The 16,178-nt window shown below is 48.0% G+C and overlaps 1 protein-coding gene across 5 annotated transcripts in view; it reads left to right on the top strand.

Moving 5' to 3' along the window:
* The window catches only part of LOC144611310 (SUN domain-containing protein 2-like), a 64,319-nt gene that overhangs the window by 27,912 nt on the left and 20,229 nt on the right, over positions 1 to 16,178 (top strand). For all 5 annotated transcript variants that reach the window (XM_078430353.1, XM_078430355.1, XM_078430354.1 and 2 more), the window contains 6 exons: positions 1,588 to 1,640; positions 5,805 to 5,938; positions 10,752 to 10,988; positions 11,635 to 11,712; positions 12,812 to 12,855; positions 15,001 to 15,157. In XM_078430353.1, coding sequence (XP_078286479.1) covers positions 1,588 to 1,640; positions 5,805 to 5,938; positions 10,752 to 10,988; positions 11,635 to 11,712; positions 12,812 to 12,855; positions 15,001 to 15,157 — 703 coding nt within the window. The remainder of the gene's footprint in view (positions 1 to 1,587; positions 1,641 to 5,804; positions 5,939 to 10,751; positions 10,989 to 11,634; positions 11,713 to 12,811; positions 12,856 to 15,000; positions 15,158 to 16,178) is intronic.

The following is a 16,178-nucleotide window of genomic DNA, read 5'->3' as shown; positions in this document are numbered from 1 at the left end:
CCATGGACTCCCTTCCTCCACCCAGTCGGTCACTGAGGCAAAGTCACCTCACTTGACTGGGTGGACCGGAAAGATTGCAGCAGGATCTGGATCGATTGGCCAGGTGGGCGGTGGAATGGTTGATGGAATTTAATACAGAGAAATGTGAGGTGTTGCATTTTGGGACGTCGAACAAGGGCAGTACCTACACAGTGAATGGCAGGCCTCTGGGTAGTGTTGTAGAGCAGAGGGATCGAGGATTACAGGTGCATGGTTCCTTGAAGGTCGAGTCACAGGTGGTCAAAAAGGCTTTTGGCCTTCATCAGTCAGAGTATATTGAGTATAGAAGTTGGGAGGTCATGTTGCAGTTGTACAAGCCGTTGGTGAGACCGCATTTAGAATATTGTGTTCAGTTCTGGGCACCATGTTATAGGAAAGATATTGTCAAGCTTGAAAGATTTACGAAGATGTTGCCAGGATTAGAGTGTGTGAGCTACAGGGAGAGGTTGAGTAGGCTGGGTCTCTATTCCATGGAGCGTAGGAGGATGTGGGGTGATCTTATAGAGGTGTACAAAATCATAAGTGGGATAGATCGGGTAGATGCACAGTCTCTTGCCCAGAGTAGGGGAATCGAGGACCAGAGGACATATGTTCAAGATGAAGGGGAAAAAAATTAATAGGAATCTGAGGGGTAACTTTTTCACACAAAGGGTGGTGAGTGTATGGAACAAGCTGCCAGAGGAGGTTTAGGTTGGGACTATCCCATTGTTTAAGAAACAATTAGATAGGTACATAGATAGGACATGTTTGGAGGGATATGGACCAAGCAGAGACAAGTGGGACTAGTGTAGCTGGGACATTGTTGGCCGGTGTGGGCAAGTTGGGCCGAAGGGCCTGTTTCCACACTGTATCACTCTATGACTCTAGGTAGGTTAGTGTTAGTGTGCGAGAATCGTTGGTCGGTGCGGACTCGGTGGGCCGAAGGGCCTGTTTCCGTGCTGTATCTGTAAACTAAACTAAAAAATGATAACCTATTGTACCCCAGGTAAACCCACCACAGGCTAACCCACTTGTACTACCCCAAATACACCCACTAGAAACATAGAAAAATAGGTGCAGAAGTAGGCCATTCAGCCCTTTGAGCCTGACACTACAAGATAGCCCGCTTACATACACCACAGAACAGCCCTCTGAAACTGTACCGTAGAAACAACCTCATAAAAATGTAAATTGACTAATCTTTACATCATGGCTCTGAGCTTTGAGTGTGTGGAGTGAAGGTCTGTCAGGAGCATGGGTCTATGGAGGGGTCTGTCCATCTCTTGACCATATTCATTGACCTGATTCTGTCTGGGAGCATTCGGTTTGCTTGAAACGTGTGTGTGGGAAGGAAGCTGTTTTAAACCGAAGATAGACACAAAAAAACGGAGTAACTCAGCGGATTGGGCAGCATCTCTGGAGAGAAGGAATAGGTGACGTTTCAGGTCTACATCCTTCTGACTCCAGAGATGCTGCCTGACCCACTGAGTTACGCCAGCTTCTTGTGTCTATCTTGCTTGAGACAGGGTTGGGTTCAATAGCCGACTGACGTGTGTGTTTCCCCTCCAGGTGTGTCCCTCACGTGAAGAGGTGGCTGCTGCTGGTGTTGCTGGTATTACTGGGTAAGGACCTGCTCCATTTCACATCTCACTTCATCCATCATTGATGTCTGCAGGACAATATGAAGAGAAAATCTTCACTGAGGGTTAGAGCAGTTGAGGCAAAGCATGAGGAGAAACAGTCAAGTTGAGAGTAAAGGATTAAAGGCGGAGGGAGGGATTGGGGTGGACCCTGGGCTGTATTTAGCAGCTGTTTGACAGAACAACCTGGCGAATTTATTGTGTAAACGGAGTATCCGAAGCCCAAAGTTCTTATTGGAATTGGAGAGTGAGGTCCAAGCAGCTGAATTGATTCATAAGTTATCGGAGCAGAATTAGGCCATTTGGCCCATCAAGTCTACTCTGCCATTCAATCATGGCTGACCTATCTTTCCCTCTCAATCCTATTCTCCTGCCTTCTCCCCATAACCCCTGACACCTGCACTAATCAAGAATCTTAAAAGTACCCATTGACTTGGCCTCCACAGCCATCTGTGGCAATGAATTCCACAGATTCACCACCCTCTAACTAAAGAAATTCTGCCTCATCTCCTTTCTAAAGGCACATCCTCTGGTCCTAGACTCTCCCACTAGTGGAAACATCCTCTCCACGTCCACTCTATTCTGGCCTTTCACTATTCGGTAAGTTTCAATGAGGTCCCTCCTCATCCCACAGCAAGTACAGGTCCAGCGAGTACAGGCCCAGTGCCTACAAATACTCATCATACGTCAACCCACTCATTCCTGGGATCATTCTCGTAAACCTCCTCTGGACCCTCTCCAATGCCAGCATATCCTTCTTCAGATGTGGAGCCCAAAACTGCTCACAATTCTCCAAATGTGGTCTGACCAATGCCTTATAAAGCCTCAGCGTTACATCCCTGTCTTTATATTCTCTTATCAAGGTGCTTGTATTTGAAATTCTCACTGTTCTAACGCATGCAAAGATGCTAATCTCCAAATTACTCCCTAAGTTGGTACAGTGAGTGTCGGTGTAGGAAGGGAGTGTGGGTGATTAGGGGAATGATGGTGCCAGAGGGAGGGCTGTATATTGCTCGGGCACTGGTTCTGAGGGTAGGTGGCACCTCAAACCTGGGACCAATCTCCTCGATGGGTTTGCTAACACTGTTTGGATGGGTTGATATGGTTTGGTATGGAAGGAAATTTGAGCCAAGATTTGGGGAGAAGATGGGCAGAACTGGAAACGAGGGCATGAAGTTAGTGAGTGTTTGGAAGGAAGAGTAAAGAAAGGTTGGAAAATACAATGGAGGAGTGTGGCTCCACTTGACGCAAGGGTTCCATTGAGGGGAAAATGTCAAAGCTAGAGGGTATAGCTTTCAGGTGAGAGTGGCTATGTTTAAAGAAGATATGCCCCCAAAGTTGTTTTTAAGAGTGGTGGGTATCTGGAAAGTGCTTCCAGGGATAATGGTGGAGGCAGATATGATAGTTGATGTTTAAGAATATTTTAGATAGGCACATGGATATGCAGGGAATGGTGGGATATGGATCACATGCAGGTGGAGATTAGTTTAACTTGGCATCATGTTCGGCACAGACATTGAACTGAAGGTCCTGTTCCTGTGCTGTACTGTTCTATGTTGGAGGATGACTTGCTTTCACTCTGATTTTTAGTTCTGAGCAGGTCATTATGGGGAAGGGAGACTGAGGGATGACAGTACTACTAAATGAAGCACTGTAAACTGTGAAAGGGATATGTGTAGGAAGGAACTGTAGATGCTGGTTTAAACCGAAAAAGGATCTTGACCTGAAACGTCGCTCATTCCTTCTCTCCAGAGTTGCTGCCTGTCCTGCTGAGTTATTCCAGCATTTGCATCTATCTTCAAAAGGGATGATATGTTAAAAAGTCATCAAACGAGGCTCCCATGAGTCGAATAAGATCAAAATGGGAAATTGCTGACTTGTGAGTGCACTGTTGACCCCAAATAGGGTTTAAAACAAAAGGGTGTGAGAGAGAACGTTCATAAGCAAATTTCCACTGTGTAAATGTGCAAGGACAATGGTATTGGATCTCAATTCCCCGGAGGTAAATAAGGTCTTACTGAATCGTGATTAGTTGTAACTATTCATACGAGGGGGATTGTTATGGTAAACAAATGTGAAATACTGTATGGGATGTACAGAGAATAAGGGGAGGCTTCAACGGTCGGCCATTTTAGTCAATGGATAAATCACCAGGATCAGATGAAATGTATCCCAAAATGTTGAAGGGAGCCAGGGAAGAAATTATAGATGCTCTGACTGTGATATTTCGATTTTTCCTCACTGCAGGAGTAATACTGGAGGATTAGATTAGATTACTTAGGTTGTTTAAAAACGGAGCATGGGAGAGCCGAAGTGATTACAAGCCAGCTAGTTTAACCTGTGGAAGGCAAATTATTGGAATAGATTCTAAATGGTATAAAATTCATTTAGAAAAGCTGAGTTAACGAGAGGTTGTCAGGATTTAGTTATTGCAGGAAGGTTCTGTCTGACTAATGGTTAAATTTTTTTTGAGAAGATGACAAAGAATTGATAAGGGCAGCATGTTTCATGGAGACTACATGGTTTTCAGTGAGGTTTTTGACAAGATTCCATATGGCAGGCTGGTCAAAAGGTAAAAGGTGAGTGGTACATTGGAACCAAAATTAGATCTGTGGTAAAAAGCAAAGGTTAATGCGTAGGAAGGAACTGCAGATGCTGGTTTACACCAAAGATAGACACAAAATGCTGGAGTAACTCAGAGGGACAGACAGCATCTCTGGAGAAAAGGAAAAGGTGACATTTCGGGTCGAGACCCTTCTTCAGACTGAGAGTCGGGGGAAAGGGAAATAAGGGATATAGACAGTGATGTAGAAAGATATAGAACAAATGAATGAAAGATATGCAAAACAATAGACAGTAGACAATAGGTGCAGGAGTAGGCCATTCAGCCCTTCGAGCCAGCACCGCCATTCAATGCGATCATGGCTGATCACTCTCAATCAGTACCCCGTTCCTGCCTTCTCCCCATACCCCCTCACTCCGCTATCCTTAAGAGCTCTATCCAGCTCTCTCTTGAAAGCATCCAACGAACTGGCCTCCACTGCCTTCTGAGGCAGAGAATTCCACACCTTCATCACTCTCTGACTGAAAAAGTTCTTCCTCATCTCCGTTCTAAATGGCCTACCCCTTATTCTTAAACTGTGGCCCCTTGTTCTGGACTCCCCCAACATTGGGAACACGTTTCCTGCCTCTAATGTGTCCAATCCCCTAATTATCTTATATGTTTCAATAAGATCCCCCCTCATCCTTCTAAATTCCAGTGTATACAAGCCTAATTGCTCCAGCCTTTCAACATATGACAGTCCCGCCATTCCGGGAATTAACCTAGTGAACCTACGCTCCACACCCTCAATAGCAAGAATATCCTTCCTCAAATTTGGAGACCAAAACTGCACACAGTACTCCTGGTGCGGTCTCACCAGGGCCCGGTACAACTGTAGAAGGACCTCTTTGCTCCTATACTAAACTCCTCTTGTTATGAAGGCCAACATTCCATTGGCTTTCTTCACTGCCTGCTGTACCTGCATGCTTCCTTTCAGTGACTGATGCACTAGGACACCCAGATCTCGTTGAACATCCCCTCTTCCTAACTTGACACCATTCAGATAATAATCTGCCTTTCTATTCCTACTTCCAAAGTGAATAACCTCACACTTATCTACATTAAACTGCATCTGCCATGTATCCGCCCACTCACACAACCTGTCCAAGTCACCCTGCAGCCTTATTGCATCTTCCTCACAATTCACACTACCCCCCAGCTAAGTATCAAAACAGTAACGATGATAAAATGGGCCATTGTTAGCTGTTTGTTAGGTGAGAAAGACTACAGACAATGAGACTCGTCAAGACGACTTTGAAGCTGGTACAACTTGGATGGGGAGGGATGGAGAGAGAGGGAATGCAAGGTTTACTTGAAGTTAGAGAAATCAATGTTCATACCGCTGGGTTTTAAGCTGCCCAAGCAAAATATGTGTTTGGCCTCACTCTGACAATGGAGGAGGCCCAGGATAGAAGGGTAAGTGTGGGAATGGGAAGGGGAATTAAAGTGTTTGGCAACCGGGAGATCAGGTAGGTCCAGGCGGACTGAGCGGACTGCATACCTTGAATGTTGTTTGCTTCAGTGCAACCTTTCTGCCTCTGCAGGTGTTGGCCTCTTGATGTCATCGAGAGGTATCTGGTCTCGTGCCGAGAAGCCGGTGGGGGGAGCAGGAGAGGCTAGGACGAGGGCGGCGGGGCCATGGGAGCCGGTCGCCAACGCGCTGGACCGCACTCCACAAGTGAGCCCCTGACCGTTCCATCCTCGTGCACTCTCGCTCTTCCTCCTGGAGCCTCCGCCCCCGCAGGTCACGGCTGCCCGTGAGCAGGATATGGGAGTCGGGTTATGGGGAGAAGGCAGGAGAATGGGGTTAGGAGGGAGAGATTGATCAGCCATGATTGAATGGCGGAGTAGATGGGCTGAATGGCCTAATTCTGCTCCTATCACTTATGACCTTATGACCCTGGCTGCAGGATCCAACGTAGTCCATTCCCACATTCTGGTACAGCTACCAGTGACCCAGTAACTAGTACAATCACAGTAGGCCCTCAGCACAATCGTCTCCATCGCTGGGACTCCAGGATAGTTATGGTGTTGTAGTCATGTTGTTAGTTGTCCTTGCCAAGCAAATTGGCAAACTGGGCTCATTTGGCCCACAGTCCTCTAAACCTTTTGTCAATATTTCTATTCAAATATCTTTTCAGATCGTCAGAAACCAGTGAGTATCTGGTGGAGCTTGGCATTCACTGAAACTCTTCCACAGCAGCAGGAGCTTAAAATGCATACTTAAAATTCCATGTGTGGGTTTTAGTGGGTTGGAAGTTGTTCTTCGTCCTTCCGTGGCCAAGTCTGACCTAATAGGCCATCCTGTCGATCAGAAGAGGCTGTCCTCCCTTCCAATACACTTCAATAGACCATCCCTCTTGCCAATCACAATACCGAATACATTTGGCTGACCCTCCCTCCTTGTCTATTGTGCATGGGCTTCAATCAGCCATCCCTTCCAGCTTCTCACTGTGCCTTTGTCTGGTTGCCCGTTCACTTACACTGGAGGCCTGTCCTCCTGATGCAGCTGATATTTGTAGTGGGAATGGCATGTGAATTGGCCACAGCACTAGTGCAGCTAGTGGCATGTGCTTCGGAGATCTGAAAGGGAAGGGTGGGAGAGAGAGAGTACCGAGGAATGACAGCAGGGGCAGTGCACCTCCTTGAATTCGCCCACTGAATGCCACCCCAGCCTGCCCTAACTGATTTCTGAATGAAGTACAAAGCTGCAGGTTCAGTTTAGTTTAGAGATAGAGCATGGAAACCGGCCCATCGAGTCCGCACCGACCGGCGATGCTCGCACATTAACACTATTCTCCACACACTAGGGACAATTTTACATTTGCACCAAGCCAATTAACCAACAAACCTCTACGTTTTTGGAGTGTGGGGGGAAACTGAGGATCTCGGAGAAAACCCACGCAGGTCATGGGGAGAACGTACAAACTCTGTACAGACAGCACCCATAGTCAGGAATCTAACCCGGGTCTCTGGCGCTGTAAGGCAGCAACTACCGCTGTGCCACCGCGCTGCCCATGACTCCTCAGTATCATTTCTCTGGTTTAAAAAAAAAGATGTTATAATGTTACTGAGTGTGGAGGGTTTGAGTTCTAAAGGGAGGCCAGATAGACTGGGTCTTTACCATGTAGTGGAGGAGGCTAAGGGGTGACCCTGTAGACGTATATGAAATCATCAGAGCACAGATCAGTCTTTTCCCCTGGATCAGGGAGTTTTAAACTAGAGGGCATCGGTTTAAGATGAGAGGGGCAAGATTTAAAAGGGACCTGAGGGGCAATGATTTTGCAGAAAGGGCAGTGCGTATATGGAACGAGCTGTCAAAGGAAGTTGTAATAGAGGTGGATACAATTACAGCATTTAAAAGACACTTGGTCAGGTACATGGACAGGAAAGGTTTGGAGGGGTCTGAACCAGACACTAGCAAGTAGGACTTGCTATGTTTAGGAATACAGCGTGGTAACAGGAGCTGGGGTCCAGCAAGTCCACGCTAACATTCCATCACCCATTCACACTAACTCTATGTTGAACTAGTCCCACTTTGTCATCCACTCCCTTCACATCAAGGGGCAATTTAGAGGTAAAATGACTTAAAAACCCACCCATCCTTAGTAGACACACAATGCTGGAGTAACTGGTCAGGCAGCATCTCGGGAGAGAAGGAATGGGTGACGTTTTGGGTCGAGACACTTCTTCAGACCTGAAGAAGGGTCTCGACACAAAATGTCACCCATTCCTTCTCTACTGAGATGCTGCCTGACCCGCTGAGTTACTCCAGCATTATGTGTCTACCTTCGATTTTAACCATCATCTGCAGTTTTTTTCCTACCCATCTTTGGGATTATTTTAGCGATACTGTGTGGAAATAGACACTTGGGCCCACCGAGCCTGCGCCGATCAGCGATCCCCGTACACTAGCACTATCCTACACACTAGGGCCAACTTGCGATCCTTACTGAAGCCAATTAACCTCCAAACCTGGGTGTCTTTGGAATGTGGGAGGAAACGGGGCACCTAGGGAATACCCGTGCGGTCACGGGGAGAACGTACAAACACCAGACAGACAGCACCCGTAGTCAGGATCAAACCCAGGACTCTGGCACTGTAAGACAGCAAGAGTCATGGATGTGGCTTGGATGTGGGAGGAAACCGGAGCACTCAGAGGAAACTCCTGCGGTCATAGGGAGAATGTACACAGAGAGCGCCCGAGGTCTGGATCAAACCCAGAACCTCTGGCACTGTGAGGGCACTGAGTCGGCTTTGATGTTGGGCTGAAGGACCTGTCTCCGTGTGGTATGATTCTACAGACCTGAGTGTGCTTCCAGATCAGCAGCAGGCTAGTCGGCCAGGCTCCCAACACTACTGGTCCCACTACTGATCCAACCACTGTGCACAACTGCACAGATTTGCTAGACATTAAAAGCTGGAGTAACTCAGCGGGTCAGGCAGCATCACTGGAGAAAAGGAATTGGTGACATTTCTGGAGGGTCTCGACCCGAAACGTCACCTGTTCTTTCTCTCCGGGGATGCTGCCTGACCCGCTGAGTTACTCCAGCATTTTGTGTCTATCTTCGATTTAAACCAGCATCTGCAGTTCCCTCCTACGCATTCTGACAGCTTGCTAGCTGGTTTCTCGACACTAGCCGTGCTGTGCAGCTTTGAGCTCCCTGTCCGTGCGTGTGGTCTGCACACCCTTCATTAGCTGCCCAGTTCTGTGTGGCCAGCTCACCTCCCTCCCCCATGCAACAAGTGAGAAAAATCCATGGGCCAACCCATACTTATTTATATCCAAAGCATTCTCAAGATAATCTTTGCCATTTGATGGTTACCACACAGGGTATGGATGTCAGCTCCGGTCAGTAAATGTGGAATCAAAGGTGGCATGGTGGCGTCGCGGTTGGTGTACTGCATTACAGCGCTTGCAGCACCAGAGACCCAGGTTCAATCCTGACTACGGGTGCCGAGAAAAAGTCTGAAGAAGGGTCTCGACCCGAAACGTCACCCATTCTCTCCAGAGATGCTGCCTGAGCCGCTGAGTTACTCCAGCATTTTGTGTCTATCTCTGACTACGGGTGCTGTCTGTTCGAAGTTTGTACGTTCTCCCCGTGACCCACGTAGGTTTTCTCCGAGATCTTCGGTTTCCTCCCACACTGAAGACGTACAAGTTCCTAGGTTAATTGGCTTGGTATCGGTGTAAATTGTCTCTAATGGGTGTAGGACAGTGTTAGTGCATGGGGATCACTAATCGGTGCGGACTCGGTGGGTCAAAGGGCCTGTTTCTGCACTGTCACTCTAAACTAAACTGCACACAATCTCCAGGCAGAAAGAGCAGTGAGACTTGCAGCTTTGTGTCTGTGGTTGGGAGGTGTTGGCCAGAGCTGCCACCCAGGGACAAGGCAGCGTTTAATTTCGTACCCGAGAGATGTCACACACACACACGCCCGAGGTGGGATTTGACCTCCTGCAAGTGTTGTTGCTGGAACGACTTGAACTGGAGAAATGTTGATCAAAACTTTCCCATGGCCAGTGGGGGAATGGGCGAGCAGAGAGGAAAGGAAGAGGAGTGCTGAAAATATGGGTGGGAGGAGGGAGCAGCAGGGGGAATACACGGAACAGTACACAGCACACGAATAGGCCTTTCACCCCACAATGTCAATGTCGAACATAATGCAAGGATAAACTAATCTTGCTTGCCTGCACACGATCCATAGCCCTCCATTCCCTGCATATCCATACGACTATCAAAATGCCACTATCGTATCTGCCTCCACCGCCGCTCCTGGCAGCGTGTTCCACGCATTCACCTCGTAGTAAAAATTCTATCACCTTTTATACTTTACCCCTCTCATCGTAAAGCTATACCTTCTGGTCTTTGACATTTCCACCCTGGGGAGAACGTAGATGAGACGAAAATAGAGGAGAGATGTGAGATAAGTGGAGGAGAAGGGGTGGGCTGGGGGCAGAGTGAATGGGGTGGAGAGTTGTGGGTTGAGATGGGGTTGCAGGATGGAGAGTCTGTCTGCCTGTGTTAGCTGCAGTGGGCCTGCATTAGGTTGGAGGTGTCCCCCTCCATGCTGTGGAACCTGGTCTTGACAATAAATGTGCGGTGAATGGTCTCGTTGAATGGCTATATTCTGGGTCGGGTTGATGTGGAGTTTAGTTTAGTTTGGAGATACAGCCCTGGGACAGGCCTTTTGGCCCACCGGGTCCACACCGACCAGCGATCCCTGCACACTAACACCATCCAACACACACCAGGGACAATTTTACATTTATACATTAATACTAAGCCAATTAATTTACAAACCTGTACGTCTTTGGAGTGTGGGAGGAAACCGAAGATCTCGGAGAAAACCCACGCAGGTCACGGGGAGAAAGTACAAACTCCGTACACCCGTAGTCAGGATCAAACCCGGGTCTCTGGCGCTGTAAGACAGCAGCTCTACCACTGCGCCACAATACCGCCCAAGCTGACCGTCTTGCTCTGTTCCCAGGCTGACCTGCAGGTGCGAGTGCAGAGAATGGAGAAGCAACTGGAGCAGCTGACCGCTGACTTCCGGGCTTGGCTGGACCGGGGCGGTGGGCAGGCTCAACCCGTGGAGGAGAACCCCCCACCCCTCCCTCCCCCGCTGACACCGGCACAAATCACCAAGCTGCTGGGCGAGATGACCAGTCAGAAACTGGAAGAGCTTCAGAACAGCCTGCCCATCGACTCGCTGCGGAGGGTGCAGGTGAGTGTCAAACCGTGGCAGCTTGGCCTCTCCCACCCCTGCCTGGCAGTGATGTGTAGACAGTCCGCCGTAGGGGGGTGAGCAGAGCCTGGACACAGGAGGACATCCAGCTGTTAGTTAACCTGTTGCTTCACCTGTCTGGTAGTCATTGAGAGAGATGGCATGGAAACAGGCCCCTAGACGCACTGAGTCCACACTGACCATCGATCACCCATTTGCACTAATCTAATCCAATGTTATCTGGTAACTGAATCAGCTTACCACAACTAGAGAGCAATCCTGAACCACTATCTACCTCATTGGTGACCCTCGGACTTTCTTTGATCGGACTTTACTGTCCTTACCTTGCACTAAACGTTAATCTCTTATGTATCGATACGCTGTAAATACCCCAATTGTAATGATGTATTGTCTTTCTGCTGACTGGATAGCACGCAACAAAAGCTTTTTACTGAACTGAACTTTATTCTTTCCATATTGTCTTCAATTCCCCCCCCCCAAAGATTCTCCACTTGCTTACAAGCGGCCAATTAACCTATAAATCTGCACACATTTGGTAATCTCTCTCTGCAAAGGCTCTCGCTTTGTGTTGCACAGAGGTGGGGTGGGTGAGGGAGACTGTGATGCTGCGTATGTTTGCTTCCAGGCTGACGTCGCCACCATCCGGCAGAAGCAAGAGGAGCGGACGGAGCCGGCGCTGCGGGCAGTTAGTGGCCAAACCCAGGTGGGTGGGGGGAGAGGGAGCTGGTGCTGGTGTGGGAGAAGGGGTAAAGGGGGCACAGGGAGTCATGGTTCATTGATAGGAGCTGAATTAGGCCATTTGGCCCATCAAGCCTACTCCGCCATTCAATCATGGCTGATCTATCTTACCCTCTTAACCCCATTCCCCTGCCTTCTCCCCCTGACACCTGTACTAATCAATAATCCATCTCTTCCTTAAAAATATCCACAGCCACCTGTGGCAGTGAATTCCACAGATTTACCACCCTCTGATTAAAGAAATTCCTCATCTCCTTCCCAAAGGAACGTCCTTTTATTCTGAGGCTAAGGCCTCTGGTCCTACCTAGCATGGCAAGCTTTCTTTCACATTCTGCCTGAAATGGCTGGTTTTAGACACACTACCACTACCCTGCACACACTAGGGACAATTTACAATTTTAACAAGCTATTTAGCCTACAAACCTATACGTCTTTGGAGTGTGGGTGGAAGCAGGAGCACCTGGAGAAAATCCACGCAGGTCACGGGGAGAACGTACAAACTCTGTACAGATAGCACCCATAGTCAGGATGAAACCCGGGTCTCTGGCGCTGTAAGGCAGCAACTCTACCGCTGCTCCACCATGCCGCCCCTCAGCTGCTCTACCTCTCATCTTGGCAGCGTTTAACACCATACTCTCAATTCCGTAATATCAAGGCCAGTCACCTCGGTGTTGAACTGGTCTCAAGGAGTGGTCTCCGTAGCCATTTGGGCAGAGAATTCCCTGCATTTCCCATCCTCTGGGTGTTATGCTGTGCTACATTTCAGTGAATTTTGCTTTAAATTGACCCTGGGTCTGAGGTGAATGGTGGATTCTGCAGGCAATTGATGAGAATTTGTGAGGAACTACTTTCAAGGAAAATTAATGAAGGGCTGGGATTCTCTGAGCTGGTTGATTTGATGGCTGAAATGGCCCATGTCATAAGGAAATATGAAGCATGGAAAAGTGACTATACTGCATTGCATATTTGTAAATTTGACGAGTATGTTGTGAAATAAGTAGCTCGAGTAGAATTAAAATGCCTCCGAACTTGAAAATAAACTTTTTTTAAATTTCTATTCCTAGGAGATGTTGCAGAAGGTGAAGGAGATGGAATCTTCTGTGGAAAGGTACAGGGCTGCACTGCAGCAGTTTCCCCAACTTTGCATCAACTGCTCACAACGATAGAGCTAAATAACTGTTAGGAGTTGATGTTGTAGGCCACAGTATCTGCACATGCATCAAGATGCCCCTGGGGTGTGGCACAGCAGCAGGTTTGCCTGTGGCTGAGCTGTGAGCAATATAATGCTGATGCTGTGTGTCTCCAGCCAGGAGTGGAGCAGCAGCAGACCCTGGAGAGGGGCCTTTGTCAGTTGCTATTAAACAGGTCAGCGTCGTTTTTAGTTTAGAAGTACAGCGTGGAAACACGCCCTTTGGCCCACCGAGTCCGCGCAGACCATCGATCATCCTTGCACTAGTTCTTCCCCACACACTAGGGACAATTTACAATGTCCAATTAACCTACAAACCTGCAGGTCTTTAGAGTGTGGGCGGAAACTGGAGCACCTGGAGTAACCCACGTGGTCATATCATCATATCATATATCTACAGCCGGAAACAGGCCTTTTCGGCCCTCCAAGTCCGTGCCGCCCAGTGATCCCCGTACATTAACACTATCCTACACCCACTAGGGACACGGGAAGAAAGTACAAACTCCGTACAGATAGCACCCGTAGTCAGGATCGAACCCGGGTCCCTGGTGCTGTAAGGCAGTCGCTCCACCACTGAGCCACTGTGCCGCCCACTTAGCATTTGCCTTCTTCTAGAATTAATGTACATGCCTCCCCCACCCCACCTCGTGCTCTGTCTTTGAGGGTGCTGAATTTTGTTCAGTTCCTGACCTGCGGATTTCAAAGGGCCCAGAACTTAGTTGCACCTCAGAAATCAGTGAGAACCATGATAACCTTTTCTATTGTCTGCCTCTGGTTCATTGAGTGTGATACCTCCCTCCCCCCCCCAACTGTTGCACAAGGTGTGCAGAGACTGGAAATCTCCTGTTCCTGGGTGCTGTGAGTGGTACTGGTCAACCGCAATACACTGAGTGGGGAAGGTTTCTTTCGGATGTGGAATCCATTGAAAGATATTCTTTAAAAATCTTTTTGTTTCTCCAAGATAGCTGTCCAAATGCTGCTAGGTAGTTTAGTTTAGAGATACAGCATGGAAACAGGCCTGTCGGCCCACTGAGTCTGCACCGACCAGTGATCCCTGCACATTACACTATCCTACACACACTAGGGACAATTTTTATACCAAGCCGATTAACCTACAAACTTGTACGTCTTTGGAGTGTGGAAGAAAACAGAGGATCTTGGAGGAAACCCACGTGGTCACGAGGAGAATGTACAAACTTCGTACAGACAAGGATCGAACCCGGGTCTCTGGCGCTGTAAGGCCGTAGCTCAACTGCTGCACCACCCTGCCGCCTCTGCTTTTGAACTCCGATGGCTTGATTTGTCCTGTGTAGGACAGGTTGTGTCCGGGCCATAGCCAGACGTAAAATCAGCATTTTTCCACGAGCAGTAGCTCTATTCAACAGCCAAAAGTCTGTAACCTCTTTTTACTCTGGTACTTTAGTTCCATATGTTTAAATTATAATGTTTTATTTTTAATTGTCTATTGTACACTGATCAGCCAAAACATTATGACCACTGACTGGCAAAGTGAATAACATTGATTGTCTTGTTGCAATGGCACCTGTCAAGGGGTGGGATATATTAGGCAGCAAGTGAACAGTCAGTTCTTGAAGTTAAAGTGTTGGATGCAGGGGAAATGGGCAGGAGTAAAGACCTGAGCGACAAGGCCAAATTGTTATGGCCAGATTACTGGGCCAGAGCATCTCTGAAACGGCAAGGCTTGTGGGGTGCTCCCGGTCAGCATTGGTGAGTACCTACCCACAGTGGTCCGAGGAGGGACAAACCACAAACCGGCGACAGGGTGTTGGGCGCCCAAGGCTCATCTGGTCCGAACCGACAGAAGGTCTACTGTGGCACAAGTCACGGGAGGAATGTGTCACCAAACACAGTGCATCGCACCCTGCTGCGTATGGGGCTGCACCAACAGCATATTAGGCAGGTGGTCATAATGTTTTGGCTCATCAGGTCATAATGTTTTGTCTGATCGGTGTATATCATGTTTTTATCCTTGTGTGCAAAGCACCAAGACAAGTTTATTGTATGTATACATACTTGGCAAATAAAATTTTATTATTATTATAGTGTGACAGATGAACAGAAGCAGCTACTGACTGCGCTGGGGCTGCTGGAGGAGCAGCTCAGCCAGACGCAGCTGGAGCTACTGGCTGCACGTGCGGCACAGAGGGACATGGACTCCAGCGTGAAAGCATTGAGCAGCAAGGTTGAAAGTGGGACTGATGTAAGTTTTCCCAAATAGTTTTTTATTTAACTGTAAAAGGCCAAAATTTTGCACTCCTGCCTTGGAGATAATCAAAGAGATTGAGGTGAAGAGGAAAGTGTGGAAAGTATCTTGCCCTCTTCTCTCCCTTTCTCTAACCCTCCACTCCTACTCTCCCACTCCCACTCTACTGCATTCTTCCCTTTCTCTCACTGCTTCTCCTTTTCCTCCTCTGCTCCTTTCCCTGTGGACACAATGTGGTCTCCTCTACATTGGAGAAACCAAATAGGTGTTGAGTTTCTACTTTGCAGGGCACTTGTGTTCGATCCATGGGGCACTCCTGAGCTTCCTGTTATCTCATTCTGACTCTTGGATGTGGGAGTGACTGAACAGTCTGTGATTTCCGGCACTGTTGCAATGAGGCTCAAAGCAATCTTGAGGAATGGCAGCTCACCTTCCATTTGGGCTCATGGCAGTCCTCTGGGCTTGAACTGAATTCTGTAATCTTGGGTAACTTAATTCCTATGTTAGTATCAGTTGTCCATTTGTGATAATTGGGTTGGCTTGTTTTAAAAAAAATCTCTAATCAAAAGTGGAGGGCATGTCCATGCTGACCTGCCAGACATGTCTTGTCTGAAAAGGGCCTCGACCTGAAGGGTCACCCATTCCTTCTCTTCAGAGATGCAGCCTGTCCAGTTGTCTGTCTTCGGTTAAAACCAGCATCTGTTGTTCCTTCCTAGACATGTCTTCTTGCTCTGCATTTTGCAACTGCTACGATCTTTTGTCTATTTTTCTTATCACCTAACTGCTCCTATTCACTCCTTGACCAGATAACTTTGTTTGCAGCTTATCCCCATGGTCACCTGGTTTTACACTATCAGAGCCATCCACCCTCCTGTGCAGCTTTACAATCTTCTTTTGTCGCCTCCCCAGTTCTGACGAAGGGTCTTTGACTTGAAATATTAATTCTGTTTCTCTGGCTACAGATACAGCCTGACCCGAGTATTCCCATGTTTTTGTTTTTCAGATTTATTCCATCTGC

This window comes from Rhinoraja longicauda, chromosome 40, assembly GCF_053455715.1.
Source record: "Rhinoraja longicauda isolate Sanriku21f chromosome 40, sRhiLon1.1, whole genome shotgun sequence".
NCBI classification, from domain to species: Eukaryota; Metazoa; Chordata; class Chondrichthyes; order Rajiformes; family Arhynchobatidae; genus Rhinoraja; species Rhinoraja longicauda.
This window is presented reverse-complemented; position numbering and strand designations above follow the sequence as displayed.